The 18649-nt window shown below is 35.5% G+C and overlaps 1 protein-coding gene across 1 annotated transcript in view; it reads left to right on the top strand.

Annotated features, from left to right (window-relative positions):
- Positions 1-18649, top strand: part of LRRC7 (leucine rich repeat containing 7) — a 544610-nt gene that overhangs the window by 485428 nt on the left and 40533 nt on the right. The window contains exon 24 of the mRNA XM_031935208.1: positions 8354-8575. Within this exon, the coding sequence (XP_031791068.1) occupies positions 8354-8575 (222 nt within the window). The remainder of the gene's footprint in view (positions 1-8353; positions 8576-18649) is intronic.

Here is an 18649-nt window from a genome sequence, read left to right as displayed (position 1 = left end):
AAAAAAAAAAAAAAAAAAAAAAAAAAAAAAAAAAGAACACACTCTATATTATTTCAATTATTTTAAATTTGTTGAGTTTTGTTGTCTGTTTCGGGATATGATCTATCTTCATAAATATTCCATAGGAACTTGAAGAGAATCTGTATTCTATAAGTGATAATTGGATATGATTAGTTAATGGTATTGTTGAATTCTACATTTTTTATAATTTTTAGTCTAGTTTTTCCATCAGCTATTGAGAGAAGGGTGTTAAATTTGACCAACATTTAGATTTTTCTATTTCTCTTTCCGTTCTATCAATTTTGCTTAAAGTATTTGCAGCTCTGTTGTTTAATGTGTACACATTTAGGATTGCTACGTTTTCTTGGTGAATTGAATCATTTTTCATTATATAAAATCCCTCTCTGTCTCTCATAAAGGTTTGTTTGCACTGAAGTCTACTTTATCTGGTATTAATATAGCCATTTTCCTTTTCTTTCATTAATATTTGCATGATGTATCTTTTTAGATTCTTTTACTTTCTACCTGCCCAAATCATTATATTTGAAGTGATTTCTTATAATCTGCATATAGTTAAGTAATGTTCTTTAATCTGCTATGCCAAAATCTATCAATTGAATTCGTGTATTTAGATTTCTTATGTTTAAAGTAAGAATTGATACATTAAGATTTAAGTCTCAACTTAATCTTTTGTTTTCTGTTTGTGCTTGGTTTTTTTTAGCTTTTCTGTTTTCTTTTTCTTCCTTCCTGCAGGCCAGCTGAACATTTTTCAGAATTCCATTTTTATTTATACTGTTTTTAGTGTTATATATTTAGTTTTGAGTATTTTATATTTATAGCGTTTTTAGTATGTCTCTTTCTATAGCTTCTTTTAGTGGGTGCTCCTGGGATTACATTATATATACATATTTTACAAGAGTCTACTGGTGTCATTGTTTACCAGTTCAAGTGAAGTATAGAAACACATTATGTTCATCCTCCTCTGTGAATAATTGTCTTAAATATTTCCTCTACATGCATTTAAAGTCATATCAGATGGTGACATAATGTTTACTTCAATCATCAAACATACTTTCAAAAATTCAGGAGGAAAAAAAGCTCATTGCATTTACCTGTATATTTTCTTACCATGTTCTTTCTTTCTTCTTAATGTTATAAGATTTTTCTTTTACCGTTTCCTTTCTATTTAGGAAACATCCTTTAGACGTTATTCTAAGATAGGTCTGGTAGCAACAAATTATCTTTGTTTTCTTTCACTTGAGAGTGTCTTTTGATTTCCCTTTCATAGCTAAAGAATATATTCACAGGTATAGTATTTCAGGCTGACAGTTCTTTTCTTTCTGCCTTTGAAAAATATTAGGCCACTACTTCTGTCATCCATGGTTCTCAATAAGATACCCATTGTTATGCAAAGTCTTCTTCCTCTATATATGAGGTGTCGATTTTTCCTCTGGCTGCTTCTAAGATTTTTTCTTGTCTTTAGTTTTCAGAAGTTTAATTATAGTGTGTCTTTATTAGTGCATTCTCATACTGCTATGAAGTAATACCCAACACTGGGTAATTTATAAAGGAAGGAGATTTACTTGACTCAGTTCCACATTGCTAGGGAGGCCTCAGGAAACTTACAATCATGGTGGAAGGCAAAGGAGAAGCAGGCACCTTCTTCAAAGGGCGGCAGGACAGACTGACTGCAAGCAGGGGAAATGCCAGATGCTTATAAACCCATCAGATCTCATAATACCCACTCACTTATCAGAACAGCATAGGAGAAACTGCCCCCATGATCCAGTTACCTCCACCTGGTCCCGCCCTTGACATGTGGGGATTATAGGGATTGTGAGGATTACAATTCAAGATGAGATTTTGGTGGGGACATAGCTAAAATTTATCTGAGTTTATTGATAGATTTCCTTGGGTTTGTTCTATGTGGAACTTTTACTTCTTGAATCTGCTTCTTGCTTGCTTATTGAATTCGTGCTTCTTGAATCTGTAAGTTTATTTCTCTTACCAAATTTCAGAATTTTAAGCCATTATTTTATCATGTAATTTTTCAGCCCCAACTCCTTTCTCCTCTCCTCATGATAACGTGATTATTAGAACGTTTGTATAGTCCCACAGGTCCCTAAAACTCTGCTCATATTTTTGTCAACGTGTTTTCTCTCTGTTATTCAGATTGAATAATTTATATTGTCCTGTCTACCAGGTCACTGTTTCTCTCCTCTGTTTTCTACAATCTGCTGTTAAACCTATTCACTGACTGAGTTTTTGATTTGTTATTTATTTTCAGCTCTAAAATCTCCATTTGTTTCTTCTTTATATCTTCTGTTTCTTTGCTGAGACTCTTTTTGATTTTTATATATTTTTTACTGACATGGTCTTACTCTGTCTCCCAGGCTAGAGTGCAGTGATGTGATCAGAGCTCATTGCAGCCTGGACCTTCTGAGCTCAGGTGATCCTCCCACCTCAGCCTCCCGAGTAGCTGGCACACATCACCACACCTGGCTAATTTTTTGTATTTCTTAAAAGACAGGGTTTCGCCATATTGTCCAGGCTGATCTTGAACTCCTGACCTCAACTGATACACCTGCCTCAGCTTCCCAAAGTGCTGGGGTTATAGGGTTGAGCTACAATGCCCGAGATCTTTGCTGAGACTTTATATTTCTTTGCTGAAGGTTTCTAGTTTTCCTTTGGTTTCAAGTGTGTGTGTGTAATTGATCATGGAAGCATTTTTAAGTGGCTGTCTTAAAAATAAGATAATTCTAACATCTTTGTCCTCTCAGTATGAGCATCTATCGATTGTCTTTTTTTATTTGGTTTGAGATCTTCCTGATTCTTGATATGATGAGTGATTTTTTTAATTAAAACCTGGGCACTTTTATATTATGTTATAAAACTCTGTATCTTACTTAAAGCTTCTGTTTTAGCCGCCTTTCTCTGATACCACTCCAGTTGGGGAAGGGTGTGGTGCTGCCTTGTTATGGCCAGGTGAAGGTAGAAGTCCAATTCTCCAATTCAGCTTCCAGTGACAGTTGAGTCTAAGTGAGGATGGAAGTTTCATCTCCTCACATGGTCTCCATTTAGTAGGGGTAGCATCATTACCACTGGATGATGGGGAAAGTCTTGACTCTCTACTAGGCCTTCTCTGACACCATCTCATTAGTAAGGTAAAGGGTGCTTCATTACTGCTGGGTAGGAGTGGAAGTCCAAGCTCCTTGTGTGGTCACCACTGACACCACTGAAGAAGAGGGGCTTATTACTAGTTGATGGGAATGAATGCTGTGCACCTACTTGCCTTTTCTAACACTACTCTAGCAGAAGTGTTTGTGTGCCTTGTGACATCCTCACAAGGGTAGAAGTCTAGGTTCAACACTTGACTTTTGCTGGCATTGTTCGGGGTGGGGCTACAGTTTTTTTCTATGGTGTTCAGTGGAGGAGTTATTGTCTAAAAGCATTCTGTCTTGTTAGACTGCATCTTTCCTATTCATTGGTTAGAGAGAGTAGACTTTTGTTGGAGCATTGTTTATACCTATTGGCATTTTCAGATTGTCTGCTTCTTCAGCTCCAAGTCTGTGATATGTGACACAAAAATAAGCCCAGAGAACTTACCACCATGATGTGGCTTGTCCCCCAGGTCCCTAGCTAGTCTGCCTTCTCTTTATTATTCGTAGTCTTCTTACATTTATGTGTAATGCCCAAGGTTTTTTAGTTGTACTTAATGGAAGAAATAGGGCAAAGTACATCTACCCCATCTACCTGGAAGCAGATGTCCTACTGGCCTAATTTTTAACAACTAACCTGCATTTTTAAAAAAGTGGGGGTGCCACAGAAAATGTGATGTGAATAGAAAGTAATAGGCCTGGGTTTTGTTGTTATTGTCGTTTTATAAAATTGCTGATATTGACTTATTTATACGAGTGCTAATTCCTCGAAATCAATAAGTAAAATATGCTTTGGAGATGATTCTGCTTCCAAATATTTTAAGAACTCTTTTGGATTTCAGAGAATGAATTGTGTTCTTTTGAACATTCTCAGTGGCGTAAATTGTAATCTTTTAAGGCAGTGTTTGATTCTTGGAAGCAAGCCCAGGTGGTTCAAGAGCCAAGATAGGTAATAAAACAGATGACCAAATTGGGTAATACACTTCTTAGTCTACCACTCTTTTTTAAAAGAACAGCGTAAACCAAATCATTTTTACAGTGATAAAGCCATGTCTTTTATATTGTACAAAACCTCCCAAATACTTGCAACTTTCACATAATAAGCCTGATTTGCTGTGGGATGAATTTTGCATGAACAGTGCCATTTGCTATCAAATCAACAATTCTTTTCTGTGGTTTTTGACATAAATAGTTTCCTGGGTCCTATAGATATTGGAGTTTTCCCTGTAAACTTTGACAGTTTTTAGGGGGTCAACTTCAAAACAATATATTCCATCACTATTCTCCTCAAATACATGTTATTTTTTACAACCAACCTCCCCTTGAAAGTTCCAAACAAATGTCAAATCTTCTCTATTTCTTTTTACTATTCAAAATGTGTAGCACAAGCTTTACAGAAACCTTCATGTTCAGATTTCCCTTCAGTATGAGTCAGTGTTCTCACAGCTAACCCTCTGCATGAATAAGTCTAATCTCTTACATTTTCTACATTTTCATCAGTTCTTTGAACTTCATCATGAACATCCTTATTACTTTTCTCAAGCCTTTGTGCCAGTAAAACACAACTTCCTCTTTATAGTCCTTCTGAACCATTATTGTCCCTCTAGATGTCTTGTCATTTACGTTTGTTTAACTTTACAAAAAATTGTGTTAATTCTTTGCTTTCTACAGCTGTCATTCCCCAACGTCATTCATCACAGCCTATAGCCCAAGAGAGACAAAAAACTGCTGCTGCTACTGCTGCTGCTGCTGCTGCAAACAGAATGACTTTACAGCATGTTCCTTTCATGCCTATTGTTTGTTTTGCCAAGCCATCTAAGAGCATAAGCTTAATTACTTCATAGTAATAGATTACTAAATACAAAAGCATCATCCTATTTGCTTAACTATAACGCTCAAAGTCACATGTGCAACATCTAAAACAGATGATAGACCTAATCCACTAAGTAGGAAATTGCCTTTTGGCAAATTAAAGAGCTGCTAAAGAAATTGAATAATATATGCTCTCTCTCAACAACTTGATCCTTTTGTTCCTTTTCATGGTTCCTTTTCAATTCATGGTTCAACTAATCGGGGTGGGTGTCAATTTGCGGGGAAAGGGTTGCAGTATAATGTAGTGTTTAAAAGGACGACCTTTGATAGACAGACTTGGTTCAAATGATGGTGCTGTCAGGTTACCAGTTGTATTACTTGGGAAATTTACTTAACCTCTTCCACCCTTAGTTTTGTCCTCAGTAAAATTGAATAATAAAAATTACCTCTTAACACTATTGTAAAGTTTAAAGAGGTAATATGTATATGGTGTTTTAGCACATTTGCACTGAGTGTTTGGGTGGTAGCTATTATTTATTAAATGCCAGTTACTGTGTCAGTCATTAAAAACCGTAAGTAGAATATGATGCTTGCTCTCAAAGAGTTCAAAATCAGCATAATCTTGAGCTCACATCCTGTCCTATTAGAAGAAAAAATACACCTGAAAAGTAAGTCTGAAGGCTATTACACCGGGAGTTCAAGGCTGCAGTGAGCTATGATCACACCACTGTACTCCAGCCCGGGCGACAGAGTAAGCCTCTGTGTCTACAAATAAAAATTAAAACTAAATTCAAATAACAAAGGCTATTATAGTTCTCCAATATATAGCATTCACTTTTCACCCTTGAATAGACTAGTACTATAATACTCTAATCAACAAAATAATCCATAAGCAGTTATTCATTTTCTCATGTAGATTATATTTCATGGAACCAAGCTATGTTCTGGATCCTTCTAAGTTTGTCTGGGTGGAAAAATGCTTTGCTTATCTATATGACCACTTTCAATTAAACTGCCAGTTGTCACTTGCACTGGTTCAAGCACTGACTGAAGACCCATGAATATTCTGCCAGTGGAAGCCGATATAAACTTAAAAATCAGTTGATTTCTCAGTAGCCAGGCCAGTCGCCCTCAGTCAGATAGTTCCACCCCCAGCTCCTCTGACTCCTGAAATCATTTTCTCTAGCTATGTAACTGGGCATGCCAGTGAGTTCATTCAGAATACAGCAGCGCAGGCCAAGCACTGAGGCTCAAGCCTTTAATCCCAGCACTTTGGGAGGCTGAGGCCGGTGGATCACTTAAGGTCAGGAGTTCGAGACCAGTCTGGCCAACATGGTGAAACCCTGTCTCTACTAAAAATGCAATTAGCTGGACATGGTGATGCAGGCCTGTAATCCCAGCTACTTGGGAGGCTGAGGCAGAAGAATCACTTGGACCTGGGACACGGAGGATGCAGTGCGCCAAGATCGTGCCACTGCACTCCAGCCTGGGCAACAGAAAAAAGACTCCGTTGCCAAGAAAAAAAAAAAAAAATACAGCAGATCAAAATGTGATACTGAGCTTATCATGGCTGCCCTCTCCTCCAAACAAAAACACAATGCAACTTACACCCTCTGGAAAAAAAAGAAAAGATATTCCATGGCAGCAAGCAAGAATTGAATTTGCAATAAGGAAAAACTTGACCACAAGGGTGTTCAATGTTCTAGAATGACTGAAAAGGCTGCAATATCTTCTTTCATTAAGATTTCTGAGAAGGGAATAGATATAATGAAGAGATACAGATTTGCCCTTTATGAGGTTATCTTAGTTGTATTTATGAGGTTATAGATCTGTAATCACTGGATATGTGTTGGACAGATTTGGATTGATAATTGATTTCACATTGTGCTGGTATAGTCTGAAGCCCTTTTTTGCATCTTTTCCTCCAGTTTTTCATGTCTGAGATATCTTTACTGTTTTTGAATGTAAACAATTGTAAAGGATACCAAGACAGTCAATTGGACATCTAAAATATAATCAAATGGTTGTTTACTTTGCTTTACATATTGCCAAATTATAATTTTGAATATTTTCTTTTGAAATTGTCTCTTGTTTGGAATCCAGTAGTATATTTTTCCTCTGCAAATGATTTTTCATTATCACTGTAGTGTTTTTTATGTTGCTCTTCTTTAAAAACTTTAAAATAATTAAATTTAATCTCTTCCATGAATACTTATTTAATAATTATCTTTTTATTACTCCAACCTAACTTTTTCATAGTAATCAAAAATCTTGATTAGTCAGGAAATTTCACAAGATTTCTTAGCTAATGAATTCAAAGATGAAGTTCACTTTTGAATTCATGTCACCTATCCTTAAAAGATCAATAGGAAAGAAAATGAATTTAGGAAATAAATCCCCATGTCTTTCAATAGTAATGGGTGAAGTACTAAGCACAGCACTAAAATATATGTTTAAAATTATTCATGATCAGCATTCATTTTCCATGTTAGACTCCCATGTTAAGCCATTCTCAGTTTAGAAAGGCATATTCTGGCTTACCAGCTCACACACAAAACTGCTTGCTTGCTTGCTTGGTAGAAAAGACATCAGATAGAATGATGCAAGGAGCTGGTGCTAAAATGAAGGTGAGAAAACAGGAGTCAACAAAGAAGTAGGGGTATGATCATATCATTTAAAGATGAGAGACCGCAGCAAGCATACCCTCTCTCCTCCACCTTTAAGAATTTAGAAATTATCATTATCCGTGTAAATAAGGGGTACTGATTAATCCATCTGGAAGCTCATGACCAGATGATCTTCTGCAGGGAGAGCTCATTTTGAAGACGTTTCCATAGCTAGTGCCCCCACAGGAATTTAACACATGATTAATTTTTAATGTAACTTAGAGATTTCAAAGGCTGTATTTGAATGGTGATAATTGATAAATATTGGTTATACTCATCTGAACAAACTTAGTTGCTTCCAAATCAGAAAACTGTTTCCAGCATTTCCCCCCTGGTGTTACATATATTAACATCTCTCTGTCTCTCTCTGGTATATTTCAAGATGAAATACCAAATACAGCTTCCCTTTAAGTTGTGACTTAATTTTCTTCCTGAGATTTTTCAAACTGAATTTTGTTCCTTTAAAGTGAGGTTAAAATTATCTCTGGCAAGCCAGCAGATGACTATGAATGTATTTAATGTGACCTTGCTCCAATATTAACATTTTCACAAACCACAGTAGGCAGACCCTTACTGTTTCTTCATTATCCCTTCCGGCCATGACTGAGAGCCCAAATGGTGCCGCTTTACCAGAGAAGTATTCTGTACATGCTTTCTACTTTAATCACATCCTTTCAGCACCATGAATCTTTGCCTGACAGATTATCTTCTCCACAGGCAGGCAGCCATATCCAGACGTTGATGGGGTCCCAAAGCCTTCAGCATCGCAGCCGGGAGCAGCAGCCATATGAAGGAAATATAAACAAAGTGACCATCCAGCAATTTCAGTCACCATTGCCTATTCAGATCCCCTCTTCACAGGCCACTCGGGGACCTCAACCTGGACGGTGCTTAATTCAAACGAAAGGGCAAAGGAGTATGGATGGATATCCAGAGCAGGTGAGAAGTGTTTCTTTATTACTGATGAATTTTCAGGAAAGAAAAGTCCAAACAATCCATGATTTGCCTTCCCTCATTGATGTGGTCCAGGACACAATGCCATCACCACGTTGAATGGGATAGGGTCCTCTTTGTGGGGATTTTTATCCTTCTTTCCAGTGGTTAAGTACTACAACATATAGGGATTTATGGTTGGTAAAATACCCGTTTTACAAAAGGAAAAATTGATGGGGCGGAATAATTTTTCCAGTACTATCCTACACCCTGTCCTACCCACTCCTGACTCCAATTTAGCTCTACAGTACAGATTTTGAATGTTATAAAGGACTTCAATGGATTAGGTATATTTACCAAGTCCTCTGGTGAAACCTACAGCGTGAAAGTAAACTGTTTTATTTCCCCCATCTGTCGGAAGATATCTTTTAAAAGTCCTATCTTCGGATTGTTGAATGGTGCAGAGATAAAGCTTTGCTGTGAAGATGTGAAGATAACTATAAAGAACAGTTAGAAGGGAAATGTTTCTGACAGGCTTCAAGTTACTGATAAATGCCATGTAGCGAAAACAATTGCATTCTTCAAACCTATCTAAAATTAGGGTTTGCTTTTCCATTGTAGAATCTGTTTTAGTTCCTTAGGACTGGAAAACTGAATGGGATTGCATCTATTGAGCTATATTAATCTCAGAAAGTAAAACATTTAGATCTTAATACACTATTAAAATTAATTTCTCTTATTTCATTATTCAGATAGATAGGCTACATTCCTACTGACTTTTCTAACTTTTAATATGGTCTATAAAAGCTTCATTTGATTATTACTTATCAAAGTTTTACGTATCTCCTCACCTGACTTTCTAAACATATCAAAATTAACTTCATTCTCCAGATTTTACCTTTATATTGTTAAGAGCCATTTATCATTTGGATTCCAGGGGCTTTAAACATCTCCTCTATTTCTTAATATCCTTCTTGAAGCCTAGATTACATACTAATCATTCTCAGAATCATAGGTACTTTTTAAAGATAATTTTCTCCCTCTCCTGCCTTAATCTAGGTCAAGTGTTGAATTTAAGGTATTATAAACCAGACAGGTGCCTTTAATCAGATAATGATATGGGGTTTTTAATTCTCCAGATACTCTTAAAAGTTAATACAATTTTAAATTATGCTTTACCAAAGGCATCTTAGGAGGTTAAAAAAAATTGTTCATAGATATTACTTGCCCACAAGTATCATAACTCAAGCCAGTTCTCTGATTTAGTTATTCTTATTAAAAGCTACATGGTTTTCTCCTCCCAGAATCAATGCATTTGAAAATCCACTGAGATTAATGCTATCTGTTCTCACCTACATTGAAAAGTAGGTTTAGTGTTAGCATGCAGTTATTCTGAACACCCCAAATTTAAAGGCTATTTTAATACTATTTCTGAAAAATATGTAAATTATATAAAGTTTGACTAGTAAGAGAATTACTAAGTTTTAAAGTTTACACATGTATTAAGTTTAGAACATTATGATTATTTCAGAAAAATGTATTTATAGTAGCTCTCAAATGTTTTCATTCCCAGCTTGATAACATCAAGTGCCTTTCAAACTGAGAGATAAAATTGAAACATTCAATTGAATGCTTAAACCTGTCTGAACTATAACTCAGAATTGTAGAACTGCCTATATGTTAAGGAAGGGACTTAAATATAACACCTTTTGGTGTCCCAGTTTTTTCTGCCTTGGTTTCAGGCTGAAATGGTTTTGAATGTATTGTACATTTCAAAATAGCTAGAAGTGAGGACTTGGAATGTTCTCGACATAGAGAAATGATAAATCCTCGTGGTGATGGATATCCCAAACACCTTGACTTGATTACACATTCTGTGCATGTGACAAAATATCGCATGCACCCCATGAATATATATACAAATATCATTATGTTTCAATAAAAAAGATTTTGGAGTGAAAGAAAGCCTAAAGGCATTTAAACAAACAGTTCTGGTCCCCAAACTATGCTACCTCTCATCCCGTTATAAATCTTGAGTCAGTTTCTTAAAGCTGTTTTCGCAGTTGGCCAGCTCATATTTGTACATTGCCATGTGCTCCTCTTCCCAATCACACCTTCAGTGACATCATATTAATAGGTTGAAGTTGTGGGAAAAATTATACCAGGAACATCAGCAAACACAGCGAATTAGGGCACTCCCCCAACCCCAACCAGTTGTTTATTACATATTTTCCAGCACACTACTGACTACTACCCTGATTTCTTTCATCTCTTTTTCTTTCTCTAACCTCTCCACTTCTTCATTTAGCTTAGTGTTCAAGAAAGAGATACTAGGACTAGGTCTCAGAATTTGGAGTTCTAGTTTCATGTTTACGTTTATTAACCACTTGTCCACTTGTCCTTGGCCAAGTTATTAACTCTTCCTGAGAGTCAGTTTCTCTCCTGATAAAATGAGAGCATTGCTACCCACTAACAACATTCAAAAAGAATTTGTGAATTTGTGAGAGTCAAATAATAAACTTCTACACACACACACACACACACACACACACACACACACACACACTCTGTAAGCTTGGCACTGAGGGTATAGAAACAGAAAACAGAAGAAATAGAATATTTTAAGAATTCAAATATTTGAAGAAACTTAATGATTATCAGTCCCAACCTCCTTCATCTAAAGATAGAAAGACAAACCAAAAAACATTAAAAGAGGCTGAAAGGTTATATATTTCACTCTCATAATGAAACTATTTCATGTGCTTTTTACTTTCCTAAGTTATATTTCTTTTGAAAATTCAGACCTTTTTAGTAAGTATATGTGGCTGTGTGTTTTAAAAGAAGACTTTTATTCCAAATTTAACAAGGAAAAAAATGGAGAAAAACATTTAAAACATGTAAAGACTTTATGGAGCTTCACATGAAAATTATAGAGTAGTGATTTAAATGTAAAGAGCAGTGATGTAACATAACATTTCTAATGTACATTTGGGGCATATAAATCAAAACCTTCTATTTTAATAAGACATTTCTAGTGGTGCTATAAAAGAGCCATAAAGAGAAAAGCAAAGTTCAATTTAAATTATCTAACAACAACGGTAAATTTGGTCAGGTACAATATGGAAAAACCTAAATTATTCAACATTTTTAAGAGCAAGAAGACGCAATAAATGTGGTGCAAAGAAAGTCTACTCAGTATAATAAAACACAATAATTTCTGTTAAAGTAAACCCTGGAAACTTTAGTTAAACAGTAGTCACTTATTGAAATGCTACAGGTAAAACAAAATCTGATTACAGTGAATACACATTGTTTGATTCAGGGAAAGGAAATCTGAATGAAAATAGCAAAGAAAGGGACAGCAGTTACCATATATTAAGCACCTGCTATGTGTTTTACACTCTTATTTCTTACACACAGGTATGGCAGCAGAGGCTGGTGACCTGTAGAGTTGCATAAGGTCCTGCACTTAAAAGGGCCCCATGTTTGGATTAATGCCCTGCTGTCACCATCTTGTAATTCTTAATAATTTTTGATCAAGCAGCCCACGTTTTCATTTTGCATCAGGTCCAACTAATTATATAACTGGGCCTGCTTACATATACTATTTTATTTAATCCTCATAATAATCTTATTTTCTTTTTACAAGTGAAGAAACCAAGGCAGAGAGAAAATAATTTGTGGAAAGTGTAATTGGCCAGCTGGAATTTTAAGTCAGTTTTTTTCTGACCCGAATCTGAGTCCAGTGTCCTAATCTTACTGTAAAATTCACCACATGATCTCAATGCCCTCTCTGTCAAATGATATTAATTAAAGCTGCCTGAACTATAACTCAGAATTAGAGAACTGCCTTATGGAGTGTTCAAGTGAACTCATGAATAATTCCAATTGCTTAGAAAAGAAAAAGCTACTAAACAAATGGAAATTTTATTATTAATGAAAACATACTTCTATATCCCTTAATGTCACCCAAAGAACTAGTGTATTTTTAACCTGATTAAAATAAGTTCCATGTGGAAATGAACATATATAATCAATGCCAAAACTGATGACATTGAAAGAATTCGAATGAGTGTCATTTGTTATGTAAGCGGAGTATTGAACTTTGTTTAGCCATAAAGAAGCATTTAGTACGCTTTGAGGCTCCCCTTCAGTGATACAACCATCTAAACTTTCAAACCAGCCATCACAATAAAATGGACAAAATATTCACGAACTCTAGAAACCTAAACTTCTAGTTTAATGCACTTATTTTCATGTTTATTTTTCAGAAATAACAAGTATCAAGTCTGTTCTCAACTCTAGGTTTAAATTAAATATATGGGAGTTATGTTTCAACTATAAAATGTTACCCAGATTCAATGTGTTAATTTCTGTAAACTATAAATCTGACTTCAAATAATATCTGCAGCAAAAACCATATGCATGTCACCTGAAGTTCATTATCAAGGGATTTTACTTGAAAAGGAGATTTTAATGCATAAACCATTTAGATTACTTACAAACATAATAGAGGGTAAGAGTCAGAGTTGTATTAAGTAGTGAACTGAATAAAACAGCCAGAAAGTGAAGGTTTGATTTCTATTCCACATGGAAAACTCTTCATCAGAATATTCATCCTATTAGATCTTTCCTTTATGTCCCAGCGGAACTGAAGAAGCTTAAAGATCCCATCCACCTTATCCTCCCCTTCACAGTATGGTAATGCTTTATATAAGTTATTCTTAACCACAGCTGCAGAATCTGTTGAGGGGCTTTAAAAAATCCTGATGTCTTGCTCTCATCCCCAGATACACTGATTTTAGTAGTCTGCATGTGACCTGGGCAGTGAGACTTTTGAAAATTCCCCAAGGTGGTTCTATTGTGTAGCCAAGGTTGAGGAGCACTGCTTTAGATATTCTGTAGCTTAACAATTTATCGGCTGAATAATATATTACAATATCACTATTTAAAAGCATACATAAGTTGCCCATAAGCTGTTGGATATTTTTAAAAGAAACTAACATCAGCTTTGTTTTTCCCTTTTGCAAACGTGTAATACAAGACAGAGTATATTTAAATAAGTAGATAATATAGATGCCAAAGCGGAAACAAGGACAAACATCAGCATGATGCTTCAAACCTTTCAAAGCCCTTTTATATATTCACTGATTTAATTGATAATGCTGTGATATAGGTAGAGCAGTTTCCATTTTATAGACTACAAAACTAAGACTAAGAGAAGTTAATGTCTTGCCTGTGGTCACACAATTTAGAAGCTGGACTGGGATTAGAACCGAGTCCCATGAGTCTACCACATTACATGCTGCAGCCTGCTGCACTATAGCCAAGCACACAAGTCAAGAGTAAATTCACATTGGAAGAGTGAAACGATGGAAAAATACACCCTTCATTCCATGTCTGCCCTGGACAAGAGGACCTCCCTAACGTATCAGAATGGCAGGAGCCCAACCAGCCTAACACATCAGGATAGCAGGAGCTCCATGGCTATCTCCTGCCAGTGCCTGCAAGTATACATGTTAACTAAAGTTTATGCCTGAAAGAGAACTTGTAAGCTCACATTAGAATCAGCCTCAGAAAGTTATAAAAAATGATATGCATCCATCATATTTAAGGGAAAAAAGTTCCAAAACGTACTCACAAGGAGATGCTGTAGTCTATCCTGGAAGAAATCATTTTGATACTTAATATTATGTGGAATACATAAAACAGTTAGCTGAGAGACAGGATCTCAGACATTTCTTTAGATTAGATGCTGTGGTCAGCTGCCCAAAGAGCACTCAAGAGTTCCAGGTGAGGACTTCGTTTATTGTGTGCAGATGAAGAAAACTACATTCTGCTGAGTGATGTAAGAAGAAACATTTGGAGAGATTTGTTTTATTTAAATTATAAATTTTTTAATTAAAAGGGAATAGTTCAACAAAGGTAAAATAGGTGTTAATGTGGTTTTAATCTATGTTATTCACTCAAATTATTTCAGGGACATCCTATACCTTATCCTGTGCCAGTTAAAGAATTGCTATTTGTGAATATTTCCCCCATAGAATTTTATTCTCCAGTCATCAAAATAATGCTTCAGCTCTGAATTCGTAATTCATAGTTTGAAACAGAGAATGTGTAACTCAACATCAGAAAGTCTGTCAATCGAGTTTATAAGTTGTGTGCAGTCACATGGTAGAATGCAGTAAACATTGCAGTGGGAATAAAAAGATTTATTTCAATGTTGCACTAAATACATATTATCTTATTGGTTTCCTTAAGTCCAAAATGAAGGAAATGAAATGACTAATCTTTAAAATTTATTTCCAGACTAAAAATGCAGTTGAGTTTCTGTTTCCTAGATACATACAGAATCAGCTAAATTTTTCTGAAAGACCTAGAAAATGCTACATCAGGGAATTTTATTAGTCAATCTTGATACCAGTACATCTTCTTTTTTTTTTTTTTTTGAGACAGTGCCTCTGTCACCCAGGCTGGTGTGCAGTGAGGCAATCTCACCACAGCCTCCACCTCCTGGATTCAAGCAATTCTCCTGCCTCAGCCTCCTGAGTAGCTGGGATTACAGCATGCTCCACCATACCCAGCTAATTTTGGTATTTTTAGTAGAGATGGACTTTCGCCATGTTGGCCAGGCTGGTCTTGAGCTCCTGGGCTCAAGTGATCCACCCATGCCAGCCTCCCAAAGTGCTGGGATTATCGGCGTGAGCCATCGCACCCAGCTGACCAGTACATCTTTTTGAAAGATTTTAACTAGGAATTTCAGCTGGATTTGAATCTTTCATTCACAACAGAAAAAGATTTGAAAATAGAAGAATTTGTATTTCAAAAAATATTCATTATCCTTGAATATAAACATGTATACATTTTTGTAATCACTGTTTCCTTTTTGAGCCTATTTCATGGGCTTATTAGAAATTTTGGAAAATGCTGAGAAGTTGTATGTGTATTTTGTTTGGCTTAGTAATGCACATCATGTAAGTCAAAATGAAAAGTTATAATAGCTTATTACTGCATAGCACTCTTTATCATAAAACTGCTGTTATATAATAACCCATAAAACAAGGAGCTAAAAGTAGCAGTAACTTTAATTTCAAGCTTAATTTACATACCATGAAGCATTCTTTCTGCTTCTGTCAAGTCTTACAGTCAAATCTCCATCCTCATCTCATTTGACCTCTCAGCCATGTGGTTTGACCTTTTTCTTGAAACATTTTCTTCACTTGGCTGCCGTAATTCTAATGATTTTCCTCTTACTACACCAGCCGTTATTTCCTGGTTTCTTTGTCGATTCCTCTTCTGTCCTTGACCTCTAAATGTTGGAGTGATCCAGTGCTTGGGACTTGACTCTTGTCTATCCATACTCTTCCCTGAATTCAGTTCTAGGCTGAGTGACTCCAAAATTTGTATCCCCAGCCTTGTTCTCTCTCCTTTACTCCAGATGTTTATATGCAATTAGCTACTTGTTGACATCTCATCCTGGATGTCTGAAACCACTTCCTGCTGCTAACTCTACCAAACCTACTTCCCTCCTAGACTTCCCCATTTCAGTTAATGGCCTATCACCCTTTTGATATGACCAAACATCCTTGATTCCCCTTCCTCACAGCCTACACTCAATCCACAGCAATTTTATCAAGATATGCCTTGAACCTACCACTTCTCACCACCCGCACAGCTACCATCTTAGTTGGCCGTAACCTCACTCCTGACTACTTCAAATGCCTCCATATTGCTTTCTCTTCTTCCAGTTTACCTCCCTTTTGTCTATTATCCACTACTAAAGTGATCCCTTTTAAAAACCATAAATTATATTACACCATTCTTCCTCTTAAAACGCTCTAGTGGCTTTCAAATTTTCTGAATAAATTGTAAATACTTACTGTGGCATAGCGTCCCTGCAGATCTGGCCCCACCTTCCTCTCCTTCTATTCTTTCCTTAGCTCTGTTATGATGACCTTGTTTTTTAATGGCTTTATTGATATAATTTATATACAATAAAGTTCACCTGCTTAAAGTGTATAATTTATCGTTATCATTACATTTGTACAGTTGTGTAACTATCACTATAATCTAACTTTACAACATTTTCATCATTCAAAAAGAAACTTTGCATCCTTGAGCAGTCACTTTCCATACTCCCTCCTGCCCTAGACAACCACTCATCTACTTTCTGTCTCTATATATTTGCCTATTCTGTACAATTAATATGAATGGGATCATACAATACATGTATTTTTGTGATTTGCTCCTTTCACTTAGCGTAAGGAACTGAATGTAGCATGTATCAGTATTTCGTTGTTTGTCATTGCTAAATGATACTCTGTTGTATGGATATATCACATTTTGCTTATGCATTTATCAGTTGATGGTTGATGAACATTTGGGTTGTTTCTACTTTTTGGCTATTAAGAATAATGCTGCTCTGAACATTAATGTACAAATTTGTGTGGAGATATATGTTTTCGTTTTTCTTGGGTAGATACATAGCGGTGAAATTGCTGAGTCATATGGTAATTATATTTAGCATTTTGAGGAACTGCCAAATTCTTTTCTAAAAGTAGTTACAACATATTAATTCTGAACAGCAATGAATGTGGGTTCCACTTTTTCCACATCCTTACCAATACTTATTATTATTTGTCTTTTGTATTATAGCCATCCTGTTCATTAGTATCTCATTGTCATTTTAATTTACATGTCTCTAATTACTAATGATATTGGGTATATTTTCATATACTTTTTGAATGTTTATATATCTTCTTTGGAGAAATGTCTTTAAAAATATTTTGCCTATTTTTACATTTGGATGTCTTTTTATTATTGGATTGTAAAAGTTATCTATATATTCTGGACGTACAACCTAATCAGATAAATCATTTGCAAATATTTTCTCTCATTCTGTGGGTTTTCTTTTCACTTTTTGATTGTCTTCTTTGAAGCACAAAAGTTTTTAGTTTTTATGAAGTCCAACATATCAATCTCTTATATCGTCTTTGGTTTCATATTTAAGAATCATTGCCTAATCTAAGGTGATGAACTTTACTCCTTTTGTATTTTCATCAAAGAGTTTTATAATCTAGGTCTTATGTTTCAGCCTGTGGTCTACTTTACGTAACTTTTATGTATGGTGTGAGATATGAGTACAGATTTCTTCTTCTGCACGTGGGTATCTTGTCCCAGCACCATTTGTTGAAAGACTCTTCTTTTTCCCAGTGAATTACCTTGAACCCTTTGTCAAAATCATCTGACTATAAATGTTAGGATTTATTTCTGGACTCTTATTCTATTAAATTGATCTATATGTTCATCCTTATGTCATCTTGTTGTTTCTTGACTTTGTAAAGACCAATCCATCTTCAGGGCATTTACAATTGCTATCCCCTTTGCTTGGGATAGTGTTTCATTTTTCTTGTTGTTCATTGTTTGATCTTTGACATCATTCACATTTCTGCTCAAATGTGACATACTCAGAGAAGGCTTTCTTACCTACTCTATCGAAAATAGCTCTTTCCTGAGGTAAGAATAAGCTTAAAATAAATAAACAAGTAGAACAACTCCTGACTCCGTTTCACTTACTCTCTACTACCTTTCCTGCTGTTTTCCACAGCTCATCCCACTATCTGAAATTACTTATTTGTTGTTTATGTTTGCTACCTATCTTCCTCATTAGAATGTAAGTTCTTTGAGGTCAAGGATGTTTTTATCTGCCTGGTACTTAGTAGGAAATCAATAAATATTTGTGGAATAAAGTCATAAATCATTATTTCTGCAACAGTTTTTATTGTCAAAGCTACGACAGTTTTCCAGAGTAGTTTATTTCAAAGTCATTGACAATTGAGGCACTCTTTGAATAACTGACATTCTTTCTTTCTAAAACTCTTTATGTATTTTAACAAGGAGTCATCATATCCTTTTTATTGAGAAAGGCAGGGAGAAGTTTAGCCTTTATTATTTATTTATTTATTTACTTATTTATTTATTTATTTACTTATTTATTTTAGTGAGAGGGCTCACCCAGGCTGGAATGCAGTGGCACAATCATAGCTCACAGCAGCATCAAACTCCTGGTCTCAAGTGATC

The sequence above is a fragment of the Piliocolobus tephrosceles genome, chromosome 1 (genome assembly GCF_002776525.5).
Source record: "Piliocolobus tephrosceles isolate RC106 chromosome 1, ASM277652v3, whole genome shotgun sequence".
Lineage (NCBI taxonomy): Eukaryota > Metazoa > Chordata > Mammalia > Primates > Cercopithecidae > Piliocolobus > Piliocolobus tephrosceles.
Note: the sequence above shows the minus strand (reverse complement) of the source record. Positions and strands in the feature narration are given on the sequence as shown.